This window comes from Bufo bufo, chromosome 8, assembly GCF_905171765.1.
Source record: "Bufo bufo chromosome 8, aBufBuf1.1, whole genome shotgun sequence".
Classification (NCBI taxonomy): Eukaryota; Metazoa; Chordata; class Amphibia; order Anura; family Bufonidae; genus Bufo; species Bufo bufo.
The window spans coordinates 117,384,090-117,408,406 of NC_053396.1; the positions used below are offsets into that span (position 1 = coordinate 117,384,090).

A 24,317-nucleotide genomic window follows, 5' to 3' on the forward strand; every position below is an offset into this window, starting at 1 on the left:
CAGATTTATCACTGAGACTTTTTTAAAAAGTTGCAAAAAAGTAGCTATCTCACTGCAGGAGGAGGGTGGAGTAGGAAAACTGATTTCAAATATTCTCCTCATGATAAATTCCCCCCCTAAGTACTGATTGAAGCCCAATTGCGACCATGGTATCTAAGGTGTTTGACAAATATTGTCACAGATTCATCAAAAACAGGTACAGGTATAGACTGGATTGTGGATGGTCAATATTTTGCTATGGCAGCGGGGCTCCTAGCAATGGTCCTCTGGTCGGCCACAAGCATCTACCTTGTAACCCATGTTGTCAGTGTAATCCAAGCATAATGAACTCTAATAAATACATTTTTATTTATTTTATTTTTTTACAAAGAAAAACCTAAATGTTTGGTACTGCCCCAGTTGTAACAGCTTGTAGAATAAAGTTCCAGCACAATAAGCAGTATAAACAAAAATGGCAAAAACAATGGTAAAGTCGATTTTTTTATGTTCCTTCCAAATTAATAAATCATATGGGTTAGAGAGGAGCGAATCAATTTGAACGAAATGATTTGTCTCATCAGCAGGATTTCTTCACCTGTGGGGGGCTGTCCCCACAGGCTAAGAAGCGCCCACCTGCTGCTAGATTGGCATGGCCTGACATTTAGCCCAACCCTGAAAATTTCCTGCCTGCACTGCTGCTCTAATTAGCCGGTTGAGCATTGGAGCAGCAATTGTGCAGGTGTCGCTACGCTTCTGGGTAGCGGCGTCTGCGTGGTCCCTGCTCCAAAGCTATAGCAGAGCTTTAGTCCTTACTTGGCTAATTTGAGCAGTGGCGCAGGCAAGAAATTGTCAGGGTTGGGCTACATGTCCTGCTAAATGGCTGCTTTGCATGATCATAAGAAAATATCAGTGACCTGGACCATTTGCTTATTTCAGTAGCTCACTAAATGAAGCTCACAATTGAAGTGATACTGTAGCTTTAAGATGTTGATTAGTGTTGAGCGAATCGAAATTCACGGAGTGGACTTTGATCTGAATTTCAGGAAAAATCTGATTTGCCTCGTGCTTCATGGTAACGATTACATTTTCCCTAAAATGGCGGTTAAAAAAAAAACAATCATACTCACCTCATCCATTTGCACGCAAAGACACCGCAACCTTCTTGATTGATGATCCCGCGCAAAATCTCGTTGAGCTGGCCAGCATGATGACTTCATCACGCACAAAGCGAGATTTCAAGCTGGATCTGCAATCAAGATGGGCACGGTGGACTCTTCACGATCAAATGGATAAGGTGAGTATATTTATTTATTCATTTTCAACAGATTAACCACTGACAGCCCTCAATGGTCATCTCAGATGCTGCATTCTTGTCCTAGCCAGTTCTATTGAAGGGAGGGAAAATTGTGGCAAGCACATGGCCAGTATCTGCAAAACAGATACAGTCGTGTGATGTAGCCTTAAAGGTGTTATCCAAAAGCATAAACTGGCTCCCCCCATGTGCCGAGCCCCTCACAGATAATATACTTACCCCACTCCCTGCGCCTCTCCTGGTCCTCACACTGAGGACAGTTTATGGTATTGGATAACCCCTCACTGAGGGCAGCATAAATTAGTGACAGAAATGCTGATGTCAGCGGTGTGTCACACATGAGCTAAAAGTAAGTGGTTGCTGAGAACCAGCATCATAATCATTACAGCCCAGGCCTTGAAAAGAGTCAAATCTACCTGAGAAGAGTCCTGGTTATTCATAATCTCCTGCTCTCCCGTCCATCTGCTGATGATTGGCAGTTCTCTCCTAGAGAGAAAGGGAGAAAACTAGGTAGAAGACTGTCAGTCATCAGCAGGACTCTTTTCCAGGCCCCGTCTGCAATGATTGTGATGTTGGTTCTCGGCAACCACTTACTTTTAACTTATAAATGACAGACCGCTGAAATCAGCTCACCTGTCTCTACTTTATACTGCCGTTAGTATGGGCATCTAGAAATATCATCAAACCGTGAGTAACCCCGGAATAACTATTCTGTTGTTCTGAGATAATAAGTATTCCATGTGTATCGGAGTTATCTTGACCCATGGGGTCTGAGCCTGATTTGAGCATTTGTCTTTTTTAACAAATACTATTAAAAGTTATATTTTAATTAATGGGAAGGTGTTCTAGCTTCCTCATATGTCTATATACTGCCGAGGCGGTTATGTTTTGATTCGTTAGTGTGAGCAGCATAAAGTTGATGACAGGTTCCCTTTAAACTCACATTTGCCATTCAGTAGAGGTGTCATGTCAGTATAAGGTATTCACATATGGCACAATTCGTAATGACATAAGTCTGTACACGAGCCCCACAGCATGCATAGACAGATACTGTAAAAGGTCAGGCAGAATGTAGAAATTCTGTCATCCTCTACCTTGCAAAATAACAGTGGGGAGTAAGATACTGCTATACCTATCCATGTGACTGCAAGCATCAGGGTGGCGGAGCCGTCACAGAGTCCTCTCTATTTGTTTGTATACTCAGTCTGAATTCTATTTTCATTGCAGTTTTGTGTTTTCGCACCAAAAAAGGCAAATCTGAGTAGCAAGCAATAAAATCAGTCTTAACTAATACATAACAAAAGAATCACAGTATAAAATGGTTGCTGGTACAGTGAGACATAGCACTTACCCCCTGATGAAGCATTAGCGAAACGCGCGTCGGGGCGCAGGAGGAGACGGCTTTTTTGTATGGTAACACCTTTGTATATTAATTGCTTGGGCTTCCTTAGTATGTGCATGTGAGTTGAGTTCATGCACTTGCACTTTATTTAGGTCTCAACATTATATCATGTAGTGTGTTGTATACCTTGGCTTATCAATCGTCCAGCTATATGTTTGTATTTTACCATTAGTCTACACCTCCTGCTCGGGCATTGTTAGCCTTGTTTATGCTTGTACCAACCATTTTATACTGTGATTCTTTTGTTATGTATTAATAAAGACTGATTTTATTGCTTGCTACTCGGATTTGCCTTTTTTGGTGCGAAAATTGAGGGGCGCTGTTCCGGTTTGAATTATTTTACCCCAATGTAACTTCTTTAGCAGTTTTGTGTTTGTAGTACTTTCAGTTCCTTTTAAAGCATTGGCTCAGATTGTATCAGCTTGGCAGGATGCACTGTGTTCTATGTTACAGTAAAAAGAATAGGGGTGAAAGAAAGATCAGATGTAGAGGTTCCCTGCCCTCTTTGTTCTTTCAGCCTTGGCAGAATACATGGTTTATAACAAGCTTTTCCTTATAACAAAAGGAATCTATATTATACAGTTACACTTTATATGTATGTATCTATATTTATCCAGATAAACCGCTACATAGACTGATAGGTAGACATAGATAGATAGATAGATAGATAGATAGATAGATAGATAGATAGATAGACAGATAGACAGACATTAAAGATAGATAGACAGATAGATAGATAGATAGATAGATAGATAGATAGATAGATAGATAGATAGATAGACAGATAGATAGACAGACATTAAAGATAGATAGACAGATAGACAGATAGATAGATAGACAGACAGACAGATAGATAGATAGATAGACAGACATTAAAGATAGATAGACAGACAGACAGATAGATAGATATACAGATAGACATTAAAGATAGATAGATAGATAGATAGATAGACAGACAGATAGACAGACATTAAAGATAGATAGACAGATAGATAGATAGATAGATAGATAGATAGACAGACATTAAAGATAGATAGATAGATAGACAGACAGACAGACATAGATAGATAGACATTATAGATAGATAGACAGATAGATAGATAGATAGATAGATAGATAGATAGATAGATAGATAGACAGACATTAAAGATAGATAGACAGATAGACAGATAGACAGATAGATAGATAGACAGACAGACAGACAGACAGATAGATAGATAGATAGACAGACATTAAAGATAGATAGACAGACAGATAGACAGATAGATAGATATACAGATAGACATTAAAGATAGATAGATAGATAGATAGATAGATAGATAGAAATTACAGATAGATAGATAGACAGACAGACATAGATAGATAGACATTATAGATAGATAGACAGATAGACATTAAAGATAGATAGTATAGATAGATAATTGACAGATGTGAGATAACTAGAAAGATAGATAGATAATAGATATTAAAAAGATAGAATGATTAGATAGATAGACAATTAGAGAAAAAGATAGATAATATATATATATCAAAAAGAGAACAATTGAACGATAGACATAGAGATAGACATAGTGGGACAGTTATGAAGGCTGTTATTCCAGTTTTTTAGCATTATTTGCACACATATTTGTTACTTTTGGCTTTCTACGCCACTTTCAGAGGTGCAGTGAGAAGTTGGCCTGTGTCGGAAAATCGATCACTTTTCTGGTGCATTTATGATCTGCAACACTGGTCGATGTTGCACAAACGCTGCAGCCAGTCCTCTGTATTACAAAGGTGAAACCACATTACACTTGCACCGAAATTAGAAAACCCGTGTGACATCTGAGTAATTAGGCCCGGCACCACAAGAAAACAAAGACAGACTTAAAAGTGACAGAAAAACAGCGCAATTAATCCCCCCATAGTGTTTGCTGTAAACTGAAATCCAGATATTTAAAAAATGTTTCAGGCTAAACAAAAAAAATATATAATATTGTGACTTGTCTTGAAATGAGCAAATGAATGAGTGTGATTATAGTGTAGATATGACTTCTTATAAATACACATATCAAGCAGTTATCCTGGTGAGGCGGGATAATTCAATTAAAATGTATTCTTAAACACAAGGCTACATGGATATATTACAGTGCTTATAGTTTAAAAAAATATATTCCACCTTTAGAAGCCGAACTTATGAGAAATGAATGATTAAAGGAATTTGCAATTAGAGAAAGCAATAAATCTGCCATCTCTACACTTTCCATATGACACGGAGCAAGAATAATGGAGAATGTTGCTGTTTCTAAGTGCGATCCTCAAGTAACCTGTCTTTTATAAATAGCTGTATGACAGCCTTCATGTCAAGAGGAAGAGGCTAAAGGAATAGAATTGCAAATAAAGGAAAGTGATAGAGGGCTGGGGTCATTCCAAGCAGAAGGCCCTCTGAAAATAGCATTATGCCTAGAAAAAGAACCGTCCGTGGTTAACACATGACTGCTAATACACCAGTTTTGCAGTAGTCAGTGCTGAGGTGGTAGAATCTTGCTCTGTAATTCTCTGTAGCGTCTCATTTTCTTTCTCATTGTCCCATTGGACTTTTAATGACCTAAGCAACGTTTTATCATTCACAGTTCTTGCTTAATAATTGTAATAATCTGAGCAAAATATGACTATATGTTTGTAGAGAATTGCTCTATTTCTAAGCATTTAAAGGGGTTGTCTTATCACAGACAATGGGGCCAAATTCAGTAGTAGTCAGAGCTTAGTTGTGCAATAGAGAGAAGCTTACTGGTGCAATAGGGGCCCCCCAGACACTTACTTTGCTTGGGGCCCCATAAGTGCCAAATCCCTCCTGTGAAACAAAACTCTCTTAAAGTAATATTAGATTGTGAGTTATTATCATTGGGAAAAGTGCAGTGAAACGATGATATCTAATTCATTTTATCTAGAAGATTCATTGTAGTTGTTAGCTTGCACCACTTTTTGGACATTTTATAAAGAGGCATTATTTCATGAAAATCTATACAATCCTTTCCGTATGAATTCCTTGTGATTTTTTAACATCCCTGCTTGGAGTCATTGACACAGGCGCTCAACTCATTACAGTTACAGAAAGGGCTCATGCACACGACTGTGGTTTAGGTCCACATTTTTTGCAGATCAGATGTGGCCACAGAAATTGTGGACAGCATACCCGTGTGCTGTCTGTATCTGTAAGTCCGTTCCACTGCCTTGTAAAAAAATAAAAAATAGAGCATTTCATATTCTTGTCTGTTTTGGGGACAAGGATAGGACATTTTTGAAGGAGTGAAAAAAATGGTGGCAGACTCTTAGCCAGTATTTGCAAAGTTTTCAGGATTTGCAATTTACGGACTGCAAAAACATTTATGGCTGTGTGCATGAGCCCTAATGCTATAATGGACGCTTGGTCCTATGTGTACATCACATAATCTGGCCAGATCTTTATCTACCGGAACTCAATATGTTTGATAAAAGTAGTAGAGTGTCCATTTTTGACTACCTCTAAACGTGCCCATGTAGGTTCTCACTAATAGGGATGCACCGATCCAGCAGATTAACCCAATTTTAAATAGAAATTTTCCTGTAGGGCTTCTGCAGAGGACATAAAACAGGTCTGACCATCTAATGAACTTGTTTTAATAAATTCTTTAGCATGCGGCCACAGTATGGCCAGTGGCCAGAATAATGTACAAACATAGTCCAGTGTAACTAAGGTTGCTTCACTTTTGCAGGTCTGGCCACAAGACAGATTTGACAACCTTCCCCCAACCCCCATCCAAAAGATGTCCAATCTATTTTAAGGACATTACAATGGTCACCCAGTCAACTTCCAAGAACTGTGTTTGGCCAAACTATTTTAAAATCATGCATTCCCTTTCTAAATCATATTAAGGGGTCATAACCTGATTAGGGGTGCATAGATTTACACAGGCAACCATACTGATGCCTAAAGATGTTTCATCTTCTTGTTTTACTAATTAAAAACATGTGATGAAAATTTTTTCATATTCTGATTATAGATTAATCTCCATAGTTTATACTCTGAGACCTGGGAAGGAGTCATTGTGCAGGGAGTGGGAGAAGGTGACCTGTGATCATCACCAATAATGGTGGATCCTGCGTTATCTTCTTCCAGGTTTACAATAGAGGCATTTCACAAGGAACAGAAAGCTTCAGCCTACTGCAAGGCCTAACACAACATGCCTTCATGGATAAGTTCCTTAAACTTAGTTATTCATAGATTCACAAAGATTTCTATTTCTGTTTGGCAATGTCAAGGGCATTTTCTGAACATATTTAAAGAAGAAGTCTACATAAAAAAGCTCTAAGTATTCATTTAAGTATACATATGAAGAACATTGAGGAATAACATACCTAGTGCTTCTGAGAGACCAGATACTTTCTGGCCATAAATATCAGTTTTATTCCAGGCAAAGGTATAAACTAAGTAAATAGCAGCAGGAAACCATTTCTGAACAAGTCGTCCTTCCACTGCTACAATTAGATGCACTTTACTTAGTCCAATAGGGATGGTTGCGTGGGTGAGGATAATATGTATGAGACTCTTGTAGCCCAGTGTTCTGCTGCTCAGGTATCTGAGTTTCAGAAAACTCGAGGGGATTTGAATTTCTTCTTGTACTACCTACAAGGCATAAGGAAAACAATGTTAGAAGGATCATCACGTACTATATGGTGTACACTCAAAGGGTCACCGAGTTTTAGTAAAACTTTTCATACTGTATGTTATAGAGACATATCAGATGTTCTGATTGTGGGGCACTGAGTGCTGAAGAATGAGGAGAGAACAAGGAGGGAGAAACATTTGCATATTGTGCAACATAATCAAGTTGGGTCCATAGACTTCTATTGAGCCAGTCTGCTGCAGTGAGGAAAGAGAGCACAATAGGCGCACACTTTTCTCTCCTCATTCTAGCAATCAAAACTGATGAAATATCTCTATGACATATCAAAAGTTTTTCAAAAACTCAGTGACCCTTTAGTAAGGTTACTTTTATTCAGCGTTAAAGTGCACCTGTCAGCAGATTTGTACCTATGAAACTGGCTGACCTGTTGAAGCTGAAGGCATCTGTGTTGTTCCCATGTTCATATGAAAAATTACGGTTTAATATATGCAAATGAGCCTCTAGGAGCAACAGAGGCGTTGCCATTACACCTAAAGGTTCTGTTCTCTGCAACTGCCGTGTCTTCTACATTTTGACTGACAAGGCCAAGTATGATGAGGTTTCCACTGCCTGGTCCTGTCATAGTGCAGAGGCCGTGGCAGTTGCAGAGAAAGCAGAGCCTCTAGGAGTAACTGTTGCTCCTAGAAGCTATTTTGCATATATTGAAACATCATTTTTCTCAGCAATGCGGGCACATACAAACACAGGACCAACACAGATGCCTTCAGCTGCCAAGCATGCATGCAACAGGTCAGCCAGTTTCATATCTACAAATCTGCTGACAGATGCCCTTTCAATGTGGTTGTCTGGCCAAAAAAAGGGCATCATTCAGACAGATTCCCCACCACTCCTGTTCTGAAGTTGCCAGGATCCCTCCCATTCTCTGCTTCCTGGTAGCTCCCCAAACCAAGGAAATGATCATCCAATCACTGACTGAGGCGATTCACAGATGCAATTGGCTAATCAGTCATTTCCTGTGTATTCACAACAGAAAAAGTGGAGTCAGCATTCTAATATATGGCATACAAAAACGGAGTTCCTTAACACACTACAGAATGGGCAAAATACACCAGATTTCTACACCTGCTTTGTGGTATATACTGTAAAATACGATGCCCTTGTGGATGTCCATACATGGGAGCAACCGCTATAGAATGCAAGGAGAGAATTGGGAAGTCCACAATTGGCAGAGGCATCACTGAACTATCTGCTCCTAAACAGTTTTTGGAATCTCAACACTATATCAGCCAATTGAGATTCTACATAACTATGTACCACAGCTCAGGAGAGGAAATAACAGGAAGAACATTCTCAAACAGAAGGTCCATACAGTATGTGATTTATGAATTTGATACTCTTGCTTCTTGAGGCATGAATATTCATCTCTCCATGACGTCTTTTTATTGTTATGTCTCCCAATGTTTTTTTTTGGGGGTAATAGATGCAGTAACATAGTTCTGACCTTTGTCTTGTGTTTTTGACATTTAAAAGGGTTTATCCCATATAAATTATTATTTATCGTTAAATCCAGCTCATAAATATAATTTATTTTGTATTTATATGTTATCTAAAAAAATGCTTATATCCCCAGATATTCCAGGACTAATATTAGTATAGTGCCACCTTCTGTCTCTATTGAACAGTCTTTCTGTGTCCACCACAGTAAATGTGCCAGGGTGGACACACATGCTCAGTCTTGTCTCTCTGCAAATTCGGGTGTGTGAGGGATTCCTGTGGTGGTGACTGGTGAGCTTTTGCTTGTGCAGGTGCAACGTCTTTTAAGTTTTTCAGAGGAGATGCTGACCAAGTGTAATTACACAGTGCTATATCAGTGTCTTACCACATGCTGAGAAGCTGAGAATGCTGCAGCTTCAGTAGTAGATACTTACCACACCAGAAATCCCTCACAGACCTGAAGGAGCAGAGAGGGATCCAAGAATGAGCATGGGTATCCACCTAAGAACATTTACTTAAAGGGATTCTGTCACCTCTTTTTACCCTATAGAGTCCGATCGCTGTAATCTCGTGATGCGCGAGCTCGCGCATGCGCAGTTCTTTCCCTGAGGCTGATGCCAGCACAGGGGAGGAACACTATGCGGCACTGTGCATGCGCGAGCTCGCGCATTGCGAGATTATGGCGATCTGACTTTGTGAGCAAGGAGGAGATTCCTGGATACAGGCGGTGCTGGGCTCCTTCACAGGGGGCTTGGCTGGGCTCCAGAACGGTTAGTACAGCCTCTTGGGCTCCTTACCGGGCTGATTTACACATATCTAAAATAATTTTTTACACTCAATAAAACCACACAGAGCTATCGGACAGGTATATTGCGGACATGCTAGTGGCGATCTAGCTGTGCATGTCCGCATCTCTATAGGGTAAAAAGAGGTGACAGAATCCCTTTAAGTGGACACAAAAAGGCTGTTCTATACTTTTATTTCAGGATTATAATTTTTGTAAGTATGTTTATAACAATGGGCTAGATTTTAACGATAAACAAAATAATTAAATCAATTCAGTTGAATATTCACTGCTATGTCAACTGAAATGCTACCGTAAAAACTCCCCTGTTTCCGGTGTTTTTTTAAGTGTCGGTTTTCAAATCCAAATTCTAATTTTCCTTTGCAGAACTCTTCAGTAGGCTCACTATGTGTGGCCATTCTCTTAGTGTACTTCCATTCAGTTTTTGTCCTGGAATCTTTTGGGTCCAAATGGTTCATCCAAAAATGCTTGACTTTATCAGCATTTTTGTAATTTTTGTGCTGTGTTTTTGGCCAAATAGTGTGTTTGAACACTTTTTGTGGCATTATGATGCATACTTTGCATTTTTGTGTAGGAAAATATATACCCCCCTGTTTGAAGCCCAACATTTTATTGACTCCTGACTCCTACTGATAACAAAGTTTAATTATGCTGGAAATACCTAAGCAACTCTCCAGCAAATCAACTGCTGTGGACAAGTCTTATCTGCTCACCAGACAATAGACATGGCTATATTTTCTGGGAAATCAAGACTCATCACGCCTGGGAGACAATACAGAGCCTTGTGTCCTAAGGAGCACACCTGTGAACACATGATTGATGATGCTGCCAGATCTGGGGGAGCCATGGCCTGCTGTGACTTGTTTTGTAAGTACGTTTGACCTTTAGGCTACTTTCACACTCGCGTTTGGTGCTGATCCATCATGGATCTGCACAGACGGATCCGCACCGATAATACAACCGCATGCATCCATTCAGAATGGATCCTTTTGTATTATCTTTAACATTGCCAAGACGGATCCGACTTGAACACCATTGAAAGTCAATGGGGGACAGATCCGTTTTCAATTGTGCCAGATTGTGTCAGTGAAAATGGATCCGTCCCCATTGACTTACATTGTGTGTCAGGTCGAATCCGTTTGTCTCCACATCTTCAGGCAGACACCAAAACGCTGCAGGCAGCGTTCTGGTGTCCACCTCCAGAGAGAAATGGAGGCAGAACGGAGGCTAACTAATGCATTCTGAGCGGATCCTTTTCCATTCAAAATGCATTAGGGCAAAACTGATCCGTTTTGGACCGCTTGTGAGAGCCCTGAACGGATCTCACAAGCGGAAACCAATACGCCAGTGTGAAAGTAGCCTTAGAGAAAAGACAACTCTGAATTTAAGGATGCCATCTACCGAAGGTGTTAACCTCTACAAGCATGTTAACAAACGATAAATAGGCTGTGCTGATTGGGTAAGGCTACTGGTTGGGTAAGGCTACTGATTGGGTAAGGCTACAGCAAAAACGCTTCTGTTATTGATAATACAACCATCTGCATCCGTTCTGAACGGATCCGGTTGTATTATCTTTAACATACCCAAGACGGATCTGTCGTGAACTCCATTGAAAGTCCATTGATCCAATGGAGGACGAATCAGTTTTCTATTGTATCAGATCGTGTCAGAGAAAACGGATCCGTCCCCATTGACTTGCACTGTGGGTCATGACGGATTGGCTCATCATCCCAGGATGGAAAGCAAACCGCAGCATGCTGTGGTTTGCTCTTTGGTATGAGAACGGAACGGAATGCATTTTGGAGCATTTAGTTCTGTTCAGTTTTTTCCCCATTGACAATGAATGGGGACAAAACGGAAGCGTTTTTTCCCGGTATTGAGAACCTATGACGGATCTCAATACTGGAAAATATTAACGCTAGTGTGAAAGTAGCCTAAGACAGTATCTAGGAGGAGTTTCAGAGATGGACAATGTATGGGCTAAGTATGCAGATAACTAGTTAGGCACTTTCTTCCCTTTGTTCCTGTCCTTTAGATAGTTAACCTTCTATGTATAATCCCCTGTACTATTGTTCACCCAGCACTTTGTGCCTGTGTTGCTGGCCCTACATGCAGGTATGGGCCCAGGGATCCCTCATTGCCTCCCGTTGCTGTGCTGACAAGCGCCGGCAGCTGGTAGCTTAACTGTTGCATCTGTGCTCCGTGCCAGAGCTTATTTCCTGCTTGAGTGCTGTAATATTTGTTTGGGCGTGCACGGGTGTGTCTCTCCTCCCTTATGAGGCAGCACATACTGCTCACCAGCCTATGGCTGGGTTGTGGGAAGTATTTATAGGAGCTTCCTGCCCCAGGAAGGCACCTGAGCAATTTTGGTCACTAGGTTGTCTAGTTCCTTGTCTGAAGATGTTTGGAAGTGTCTGCTTTTCTTTGCACCGGACCCTGCTTCTCGATTTAATGGATTTTGCTTGTTTTCCGCCTGCCTCTGGCCTTGGACTTTGATTATGGACTTTGCTTGATCGCTGCCTGCCCTGACTCCGAACTTTCTGACTACGTCTTTCCCCTTAGTGCTTGCACCGCTATCTCTCTCCCCCTGGTCAGTTGCCACTGACCCTGGGACTGCTCTGGAGTGGTACCTGGTAACAACCCTAACGGTTCAAGCCTATCCTTCCCATCAGAGGCTCTAGTGAAGACCAGGAAGTTACTTAGCCATGCTTCTCCAGGTTATAGTCAGTTAGTGGCGCAGTCGGTCCATAACAACTTCCATAACAACCTTTACTATAGCTATTGTTAATTTACAATTAATTAGTACCCCAAAACCGTAAAAAAGATTCTACACCCCCTACCCTATACCTACTCTAATAGCAGTATAGGGAAAAACACCTTACCTCAAAAAATGCACAAGTGTTAAACAAAAAGGCCAAGTTAAAAATAATATTTTTTTTCATAGACTTCTGTTAGCTGATGTCTTTATTTCCCCCAAAAAATGCTGCAAAAATCGCCTGCCAAAGATGCACTAAAAACTGAAAATGCCTATAAAATGGCAAAAAAACAAAACAAGCAAACACAAAACTATCAGAACACATATTGCAGTACACGACTTGAGCATAAATGTGCCACAGAGCAGTATTTCTATTTTGTGAGCAGCATGTGAATGTATTATAGTATAGAGGTTGCTTGCAGAGCTACTGCTGACCCCATTTGCTTTCCCTATAACAAAGCACTCTCTTGTATTTTATCTTACTAGACCGATCACAGGAACCCACACCTTGCTGTCCATATAACCCCAGTTTGTGGTATCATTTGTTGACCTCTTTTATTTTCCTGTGTTCTAACTTTTTCCATCTCACTGTGTCCATCCCATGAATTTTTAAAGTCTATTACAGCTCGGCATGTCCATTAAGTGAGCTGTACAAAACTGAAGCCAAAACTACGCTCTTCATTTTTATTGTCTGAGCTGTAAGGTGCGAGGTGAAATGACAAGAGACAAACTAGAAATATATTTGCTTTATTGGGATTCAGCAGTGTAACAATGTTTACTTCTAAATGTCTTTCTTCTGAAACATAAGATCCACCACAAATCCTATTAATTGTGGTATTAGAATATGCTGTGTGACAGGAATGTCCACCTATAGCAGTCCTGCATCAACCACCAGAACCTCATCAGGACATGGTCACTGTAGACTCTATGAAATATGAAATATTCACAATGCATAGAAATACAATATATGCACTCAATACTTGCCCCGGGATCCTTGGGTCTGGTGTCTCTTATCTCTTGACAATACCCCTTATATTTTGAATGGGGTTTATGATCATGAAAGTTTGCTGGCCAGTCAAGCACAGTGATACCGTGGTTATTAAGCGAGGTATCGGTACTTTTGGCAGTGTGGGCAGTTGCCAAGTCCTGCTGGAAAATGAAATCAGCATCTTCATAAAGCTTGTCAGCAGAGGGAAGCATGAAGTGCTCTAAAATTTCCTGGTAGACGGCTGCGCTGACTTTGGACTTATAGAACAAAGTGGACCAACACCAGCAGATGACATGGCTCCCAAAGCCATGACTAACTGTAGAAAGTTTACACTGGACCTTAAAGGGACCCGTTCATCATCGTTATGCTGCCCATACTAACGGCAGTATAAAGTAGAGACAGGTGAGTTGATTTCAGCGGTCTGTCATTTATAAGTTAAAAGTAAGTGGTTGCCGAGAACCAACATCACAATCATTGCAGACTGGGCCTGGAAAAGAGTCCCGGCCACCTGAGAAGAGTCATGGGTTTTCATAAATTCTTGCTCTCCCTGCCCACCGGCTGATGACTGACAGCCTTCTACCTAGTTTTCTCCCTTTCTCTCTAGGAGAGAAGGAGATTATGAATAACCAGGACTCTTCTCAAGTAGATTTGACTCTTTTCAAGGCCCCGGCTGTAATGATTATGATGCTGGTTCTCAGCAACCACTTACTTTTAGCTCATAAATTACACACCGCTGAAATCAGCATTTCTGACACTATTTTTTTTGCTGCCTTCCTTGAGGTCAGCATAAAGTTGATGACAGGTTCCCTTTAACCACCTCCCGTCCGCACGTTGACAATAAACGTCCGGGAGGTGGTTCTCTATTTCTGAATGGACGTTCCAGAACATCCATTCAGAAACTGCAGCTGCACGCTAATCGTGCAGCTGCTGATCGGGTTGCCCGCTGTCAGTGACAGCAGGGCAACCCTAAGACAAGGCAGGGACAGTGCCCAGGTGTCCCTGCCTTCTGGATCGCTGCATACACAGCGCTCACCGAGCGCTGTGTATGCAGAGCAGGAAGCGCTATGCGCTTCCTCTTCCGGCCCGGCGGTCATGTGATCGCCGGGACCTGAGAGTGCAGGAGCTGTGTAAAGTCTTTCAGAGACCTCGATCAGCCCTGCACTGAGGCTGTACAGCGCTGGATTGCGTTGTACAGCCTCTCTGGGGGGTGTATTTCTCCTGTAACTGGGGCTACTATGTCAGCCCCAGTTACAGGAGAAAAAAAAAGTGAAGTAAATGTCCCCCAGAGATCTTGTATGACCTTATGGGGACGAAAAGTGTAAAATAAAAAAAAATAAAAGAAAGTGTTAAGAAAAAAAGAAGAAGGTTTCACATGTAAAAAAAAAAATTCCCCAAGTAAGGAATAATAAAAAAAAAAATAGAAAAATAGAAAAAATAAAATAGACATATTTGGTATTGCCGCGTCCGTGACGGTCGGCTCTATAAATATATCACATAATCGACCCAGTCCAATTAACGCCATAAAAAATAAATAAATAAATAACTGTCAAAAAAAGCCATTTTTGTCACCTTACATCACAAAAAGTCACCTCACCCCGCAAAAAATGAGCCCCTACATAAGAAAATCTCTCAAAAAATAAAAAAAAACTATAGCTCTCAGAACATGGACACATTAAAACATATTTTTTTTTTGTTTCAAAAATGATATTATTTTGTAAAACTTAAATAAATAAGAAAAAGTATAACAATCTGCTCTATAAAAATGTCACTTGACCGAACCCCTCATATGAACGCTGTAAAAATAAATAAATAAAAACTGTGCTAAAACAACCAATTTTTTGGTCACCTTGCCCTATAACGTGTTATAATGAATGATCAAAAAATCATATGTACCCAAAAATAGTACCAATAAAACTGGCACCTTATCCCCTAGTTTCCAAAATGGGATCACTTCTTGGGAGTTTCTACTGTAAGGGTGCATCGGGGGGCTTCAAATGGGACATGGCATCTAAAAACCATGTGGAGTTCCTTTTCTTCTGCGCCCTGCCGTGTGCCCATACAGCAGTTTATGACCACATGTGGGGTGTTTCTGTAAACCGAAGAATCTGGGTAATAAATATTGAGTTTTGTTTGGCTGTTAACCATCGATGTGTTAAAGAAAAAAATTGGATTAAAATGGAAAATCTGCCAAAAAAGTGAAATTTAAAAATTTGATTTCCATTTTCCTTTAATTCTTGTGGAACGCCTAAAGGGTTAACAAAGTTTGTAAAATCGGTTTTAAGTAACTTGAGGGGTGTAGTTTCTACAATGGGGTCATTTATGGGGGTATCCACTATGTAGGCCCCACAAAGTGAATTCAGACCTGAACTGGTCCTTAAAAAGTGGGTTTTGGCAATTTTCTTAAAAATTTGAAGAATTGCTTCATGAAGTACAATGTGTCACGAGAAAACAATCTCTGAATGACTTGGATAAGAAAAGGCGTTCCAAAGTTATTACCACATAAAGTAAGATATGTCAGTTTTGCAAAATTAGGCCTGGTCAGGAAGGGGGCAAATGGCCCAGATGGGAAGTGGTTAAGCAACTTGGATTGTGCGCCTCTCTACTCTTCCTCCAGACTGTGACACCTTTATTTCCAAATAAAATACAAAATTTGCTTTCATCTGAAAACAGGACTTTGGACTACTGAGCAACAGTCCAGTCATTTGTCTCCCTAGCCCAGTAAGACGTATCTAACATTGTCTCTAGGTCAAGAGTGGCTTAACACAAGGAATGCCACAGTTGTAGTCCATGTGCTGGATATACTTGTGTGTGGTGGCTCTTGAAGCCCTGACTCCAGCCACAGTCCACTCCATGTGAATTTCCCCCAAATTCTTGAACTGCCTTTTTTCTTGAGGATCATTTCAAGGCTCCGGTTTTCCCTGTTGCTTGTGCATCTTTTTCTGACACACTTTTCTTCAGCCCAACTTTCCATTTATATGGTTAGATACAGCACTCTGACTTGCCAAATGGTCAAATATGACAACGGCATCTGAGATTGTTAAAAACCGGAAGTGCGCACTTCCCCTTCAGGCATGCTTTCCCCCGGCAGAGATTGGGGAAAGTGCCCTGTTCTAATAATGAGTCAGAGCCTGTACTAGGCTTTCAGGCTCATTATGAGTATATTCCAGTTCAGGCCACTAGGTGGCAACACTGAATTGTGATATAGTGAATTTTATACAGAATTATGGAGCAATTTTTATTAGGGTCCATTCACAAGGGCATTTCTATCATAGGACCGGCCATGTTCACTCTGCAAATTGCGGAACGCACATGGGCCGGTATCTGTGTTTTGCGGATCCGCAATTTGTGGACTGCACAACTCTTATGGACGTGTGAATGGACCGTTAGGCTACATGCACACGACCGTATGTGTTTTGCGGATCCGCATGCCATCCGTTTTTTTTTCGGATCCGTTGTGACAATGCCTAAAACGGACAAGAATAGGACATGTTCTATTTTTTTGGCGGCGCTATGGAACGGACATACTGATGCGGACAGCACACAGCACATTTTTTGCGGACCCATTGAAATGAATAGGTCCGCATCCTATCCGCAAATAAAACGGAACGGATACGGAAGCATGTAGCCTTATTATGTATAAGTTGTAATCTGATGATTGCAAGCTGTGGTCCAGTTGGGGACCTAACAAAAAGTAAAAAAAAGTTTTGAAGAATATAAAAAAAATATATAAAAATTTAAATCACCCCCCTTTTCCCAAAATTAAAATAAGTAAACAATTAAAAGAATAACACCATGTGCATCACATCTTGTGAAAACTATAATAATACTATTATAATAAAAAAAAGTTAGCCTATATGGTGGATGGCGTAATGGAAAAAAAAATGGCCAATTATCTGTTTTTTCATCACTTTATCTCCCCAAAAAATAGAATAAAAAGTGATCAAGTCATACACACCCCAAAATACTATTGTCAAAAACTACAGATCGTCCCACAAGAAATGAGCCCCCATGAAACTCCCTAGACATAACTATAATAAAGTTGTGGGGGTCAGAATATGGCAATGAAAAGAAAAAAAAAGAATTTTTACAAATGTTTTTTTTTTCAGTATTAAAATGCAAGAAAAACTATACATATGTACTATCCCCGGATTGGTACTAACCTGGAGTATGAAGAGCACAAGTCAGTTTTACGCCATAAAAAAAACCTGTAAAACTGTGGTAGAATTGTGTTTTTTTACAATTCCATCCCATTTGGAATTTTTTTCCAGCTTCCCACTACATCCTATGTAATATTAAATGGTAGCATTAGAAAGTACAACTTGTTGCTCAAAAAACAAGTCATGATACGGCTATGTGAATGAAAAAAAATAAAATAAAATGTCCCCGTAAGGCGGTGAAAGAAGAACGAAAATGCAAAAACAAAAAATCGCAACATCTGGAAAAAGTTGAAATAAATAAATGCTTGAAAGAGATTACTCTGTGTGTAATGAATCTATATAATATACGAGTTTCACTTTTTGAATTGAATTACTGAAATAAATGAACTTTTTGATAATAGTCTAATATTCTAATTTATTGAGATGGCCTATTATATTTACTACAAAAGAGAATAGTATAGACATTGTGTTCTAATCTCATATGGTGATGCATACACCATTATAGTGTATAGACTCAGCATACCAATCTAGCTAGACTGAGCAGCTGAAGTATTAAAACCACCTTGGAGTTATGTTATTTAAACTAGTTGCCTAATATTGTATAGATTCCCCTTGTTCCACCAAAATAGCTCTGACCCACTGAGGCATGGAATCCACGAGACATCTTAACCACTTAAGGACCACAGGTTTATACCCCCCTAAAGACCAGGCCCTTTTTTACAAATCGGCACTACACTACTTTCACCGTTTATTGCTCGGTCATGCAACTTACCACCCAAATGAATTTTACCTCCTTTTCTTCTCACTAATAGAGCTTTCATTTGGTGGTATTTCATTGCTGCTGACATTTTTACTTTTTTTGTTATTAATCGAAATTTAACGATTTTTTTGCAAAAAAATGACATTTTTCACTTTCAGTTGTAAAATTTTGCAAAAAAAAACGAGATCCATATAGAAATTTTGCTCTAAATTTATAGTTCTACATGTCTTTGATAAAAAAAAAATGTTTGGGTAAAAAAAAAAATGGTTTGGGTAAAAGTTATAGCGTTTACAAACTATGGTACAAAAATGTGAATTTCCGCTTTTTGAAGCAGCTCTGACTTTCTGAGCACCTGTCATGTTTCCTGAGGTTCTACAATGGCCAGACAGTACAAACACCCCACAAATGACCCCATTTCGGAAAGTACACACCCTAAGGTATTCGCTGATGGGCATAGTGAGTTCATAGAACTTTTTATTTTTTGTCACAAGTTAGCGGAAAATGATGATTTTTTTTTTTTTTTTCTTACAAAGTCTCATATTCCACTAACTTGTGACAAAAAATAAAAACTTCTATGAACTCACTATGCCCATCACGAAATACCTTGGGGTCTCTTCTTTCCAAAATGGGGTCACTTGTGGGGTAGTTATACTGCCCTGGCATTCTAGGGGCCCAAATGTGTGGTAAGGAGTTTGAAATCAAATTCTGTAAAAAATGACCTGTGAAATCCGAAAGGTGCTCTTTGGAATATGGGCCCCTTTGCCCACCTAGGCTGCAAAAAAGTGTCACACATCTGGTATCTCTGTATTCAGGAGAAGTTGAGGAATGTGTTTTGGGGTGTCTTTTTACATATACCCATGCTGGGTGAGATAAATATCTTGGTCAAATGCCAACTTTGTATAAAAAAATGGGAAAAGTTGTCTTTTGCCAAGATATTTCTCTCACCCAGCATGGGTATATGTAAAATGACACCCCAAAACACATTCCCCACCTTCTCCTGAGTACGGCAATACCAGATGTGTGACACTTTTTTGCAGCCTAGGTGGGCAAAGGGGCCCATATTCCAAAGAGCACCTTTCGGATTTCACAGGTCATTTTTTACAGAATTTGATTTCAAACTCCTTACCACACATTCGGGCCCCTAGAATGCCAGGGCAGTATAACTACCCCACAAGTGACCCCATTTTGGAAAGAAGACACCCCAAGGTATTCCGTGAGGGGCATGGCAAGTTCCTAGAATTTTTTATTTTTTGTCACAAGTTAGTGGAAAATGATGATTTTTTATTTTTTTTTTTTTTCATACAAAGTCTCATATTCCACTAACTTGTGACAAAAAATAAAAACTTCCATGAACTCACTATGCCCATCAGCGAATACCTTGGGGTCTCTTCTTTCCAAAATGGGGTCACTTGTGGGGTAGTTAGACTGCCCTGGCATTCTAGGGGCCCGAATGTGTGGTAAGGAGTTTGAAATCAAATTCTGTAAAAAATGACCTGTGAAATCCGAAAGGTGCTCTTTGGAATATGGGCCCCTTTGCCCACCTAGGCTGCAAAAAAGTGTCACACATCTGGTATCTCTGTATTCAGGAGAAGTTGAGGAATGTGTTTTGGGGTGTCTTTTCACATATACCCATGCTGGGTGAGATAAATATCTTGGTCAAATGCCAACTTTGTATAAAAAAATGGGAAAAGTTGTCTTTTGCCAAGATATTTCTCTCACCCAGCAGGGGTATATGTAAAATGACACCCCAAAACACATTCCCCACCTTCTCCTGAGTACGGAGATACCAGATGTGTGACACTTTTTTGCAGCCTAGGTGGGCAAAGGGGCCCATATTCCAAAGAGCACCTTTCGGATTTCACAGGTCATTTTTTACAGAATTTGATTTCAAACTCCTTACCACACATTTGGGCCCCTAGAATGCCAGGGCAGTATAACTACCCCACAAGTGACCCCATTTTGGAAAGAAGAGACCCCAAGGTATTCGCTGATGGGCATAGTGAGTTCATGGAAGTTTTTATTTTTTGTCACAAGTTAGTGGAATATGAGACTTTGTATGAAAAAAAAAAAAATAATAATAAATCAGCATTTTCCACTAACTTGTGACAAAAAATAAAAAATTCTAGGAACTCGCCATGCCCCTCACGGAATACCTTGGGGTGTCTTCTTTCCAAAATGGGGTCACTTGTGGGGTAGTTATACTGCCCTGGCATTTTCCAGGGGCCCTAATGTGTGGTAAGTAGGTAAATGACCTGTGAAATCCTAAAGGTGCTCTTTGGAATATGGGCCCCTTTGCCCACCTAGGCTGCAAAAAAGTGTCACACATGTGGTATCGCCGTATTCAGGAGAAGTTGGGGAATGTGTTTTGGGGTGTCATTTTACATATACCCTTGCTGGGTGAGAGAAATATCTTGGCAAAAGACAACTTTTCCCATTTTTTTATACAAAGTTGGCATTTGACCAAGATATTTCTCTCACCCAGCATGGGTATATGTAAAATGACACCCCAAAACACATTCCCCAACTTCTCCTGAGTACGGCGATACCAGATGTGTGACACTTTTTTGCAGCCTAGATGCGCAAATGTGCCCAAATTCCTTTTAGGAGGGCATTTTTAGACATTTGGATACCAGACTTCTTCTCACGCTTTGGGGCCCCTAGAATGCCAGGGCAGTATAAATACCCCACATGTGACCCCATTTTGGAAAGAAGACACCCCAAGGTATTCAATGAGGGGCATGGCGAGTTCATAGAATTTTTTTTTTTTTGGCACAAGTTAGCGGAAATTGATATTTTTAATTTTTTTCTCACAAAGTCTCCCGTTCCGCTAACTTGGGACAAAAATTTCAATCTTTCATGGACTCAATATGCCCCTCACGGAATACCTGGGGGTGTCTTCTTTCCGAAATGGGGTCACATGTGGGGTATTTATACTGCCCTGGCATTCTAGGGGCCCTAAAGCGTGAGAAGAAGTCTGGAATATAAATGTCTAAAAAATTTTACGCATTTGGTTTCCGTGAGGGGTATGGGGAGTTCATGTGAGATTTTATTTTTTGACACAAGTTAGTGGAATATGAGACTTTGTAAGAAAAAAAAAATAAAATAATTCCGCTAACTTGGGCCAAAAAAATGTCTGAATGGAGCCTTACAGGGGGGTGATCAATGACAGGGGGGGGGTGATCAATGACAGGGGGGGTGATCAATGACAGGGGGGGTGATCAATGACAGGGGGGGTGATCAATGACAGGGGGGTGATCAGGGAGTCTATATGGGGTGATCACCACAGTCATTGATCACGCCCGTGTAAGGCTTCATTCAGACGTCCGTATGCGTTTTGCGGATCCGATCCATCTATCAGTGCATCCGTAAAAATCATGCGGACATCTGAATGGAGCTTTACAGGGGGGTAATCAATGACAGGGGGGTGATCAGGGAGTCTATATGGGGTGATCACCACAGTCATTGATCATGCCCCTGTAAGGCTTCATTCAGACGTCCGGATGCGTTTTGCGGATCCGATCCATCTATCAGTGGATCCGTAAAAATCATGCAGACGTCTGAATGGAGCTTTACAGGGGGGTAATCAATGACAGGGGGGTAATCAATGACAGGGGGGTGATCAGGGAGTCTATATGGGGTGATCACCACAGTCATTGATCATGCCCCTGTAAGGCTTCATTCAGACGTCCGGATGCGTTTTGCGGATCCGATCCATCTATCAGTGGATCCGTAAAAATCATGCGGACGTCTGAATGGAGCTTTACAGGGGGGTAATCAATGACAGGGGGGTAATCAATGACAGGGGGGTGATCAGGGAGTCTATATGGGGTGATCACCACAGTCATTGATCACGCCCCTGTAAGGCTTCATTCAGACGTCCGGATGCGTTTTGCGGATCCGATCCATCTATCAGTGGATCCGTAAAAATCATGCGGACATCTGAATGGAGCTTTACAGGGGGGTGATCAGGGAGTCTATATGGGGTGATCACCACAGTCATTGATCATGCCCCTGTAAGGCTTCATTCAGACGTCCGGATGCGTTTTGCGGATCCGATCCATCTATCAGTGCATCCGTAAAAATCATGCGGACATCTGAATGGAGCTTTACAGGGGGTTGATCAATGACAGGGGTGTAATCAATGACAGGGGGGTGATCAGGGAGTCTATATGGGGTGATCACCACAGTCATTGATCACGCCCCTGTAAGGCTCCATTCAGACGTCCGGATGCGTTTTGCGGATCCGATCCATCTATCAGTGGATCCGTAAAAATCATGCGGACGTCTGAATGGAGCTTTACAGGGGGGTAATCAATGACAGGGGGGTAATCAATGACAGGGGGGTGATCAGGGAGTCTATATGGGGTGATCACCACAGTCATTGATCACGCCCCTGTAAGGCTTCATTCAGACGTCCGGATGCGTTTTGCGGATCCGATCCATCTATCAGTGGATCCGTAAAAATCATGCGGACGTCTGAATGGAGCTTTACAGGGGGGTGATCAATGACAGGGGTGTAATCAATGACAGGGAGGTGATCAGGGAGTCTATATGGGGTGATCACCACAGTCATTGATCACGCCCCTGTAAGGCTTCATTCAGACGTCCGGATGCGTTTTGCGGATCCGATCCATCCATCAGTGGATCCGTAAAAATCATGCGGACGTCTGAATGGAGCTTTACAGGGGGTTGATCAATGACAGGGGGGTGATCAGGGAGTCTATATGGGGTGATCAGGGGCTAATAAGGGGTTAATAAGTGACGGGGGTGGGGTGTAGTGTAGTGTAGTGGTGCTTGGTGCTACTTTACTGAGCTACCTGTGTCCTCTGGTGGTCGATCCAAACAAAGGGGACCACCAGAGGACCAGGTAGCAGGTATATTAGACGCTGTTATCAAAACAGCGTCTAATATACCTGTTAGGGGTTAAAAAAAACACATCTCCAGCCTGCCAGCGAACGATCGCCGCTGGCAGGCTGGAGATCAACTCTCTTACCTTCCGTTCCTGTGAGCGCGCGCGCCTGTGTGCGCGCGTTCACAGGAAATCTCGGCTCACGCGAGATGACGCCTATTGGCGTTAGCGTAGCCTGGGGGAGCCGCCGCAATGACGCCTTTCGGCGTTAGCGCGGCGGCAAGTGGTTAATGTGTCCTGAATATGGTACCAAGACATTAGCAGCAGATGTGGTACCATGACATTGGTACCATGGCACGGACATTAGCAGCAGATCTTTATATTTATTATGCTGCAAGGTGGGGCCCCCAGGGGGCTTTTGTTGTATTGGATAAGGATAGCTAGCCTTCACTCCTCAGTGGGCCTTGGGTTTCAATGACTCAGTCACCAGTTCAATAGTTGTACTCCTATGGCCCACAACACTGCATTCTGAGAACATCTCATAAAACCTGTCATTTTTGAGATGCTCTGATTTGCCACAACTGGATCCTTGTCAAAGTCACTCAGATCCTTTCACGTGCCCATTTTTTATGCTTCGAACACATCAACTTAAAGAACTGACTGTTCATGTGCTGCCTTATATATCCCACTCCTTGACAGTGTATTTGTCAAGAACTTACCTGTCCAGGGTCCAACGGCGAGATCTGCGCCGGGAGAGACAAGCTGCTTAGCTGCGTCCCTTTGTGACGCGACAATGTCATTAGCAACAGGATGCAATGCTCTGTTTCTCCTCATAGTGGGCGTGTTCTGGAGGAGTCTAGCAGTGGGCTTATTTCTCTGCTGATCTATTCCTCTGTGCTAGTGTTTTGACTAATGGAGTACCGAGTCATGACCTATCATGTTCTGATCCTGGGACTTGGTGGTCTATTTAATCCCCTAACTGGCCTTATACCATGGCCCGTGATAGTCATTGTCTCCCTAACTATACTCTTGATTTTTGTTCTGTCTGCATTTGGATTGCTTCTATGATTGACCTTGGCTTGCCTCTGATCACTCTCTGTCTCGTGTTTTGGTACTGTGTTTTTTTTCTGGTTCTGACTTTGAATTGTTGTTCTGTCTCTGTGTGTATGT

At 41.2% G+C, this 24,317-nt stretch overlaps 1 protein-coding gene across 1 annotated transcript in view; it reads right to left on the reverse strand.

The window, feature by feature from the left end:
* TENM1 (teneurin transmembrane protein 1) overlaps positions 1-24,317 on the reverse strand; it is an 840,365-nt gene that overhangs the window by 168,012 nt on the left and 648,036 nt on the right. The window contains 1 exon segment of the mRNA XM_040405386.1: positions 7,071-7,338. Within this exon segment, the coding sequence (XP_040261320.1) occupies positions 7,071-7,338 (268 nt within the window).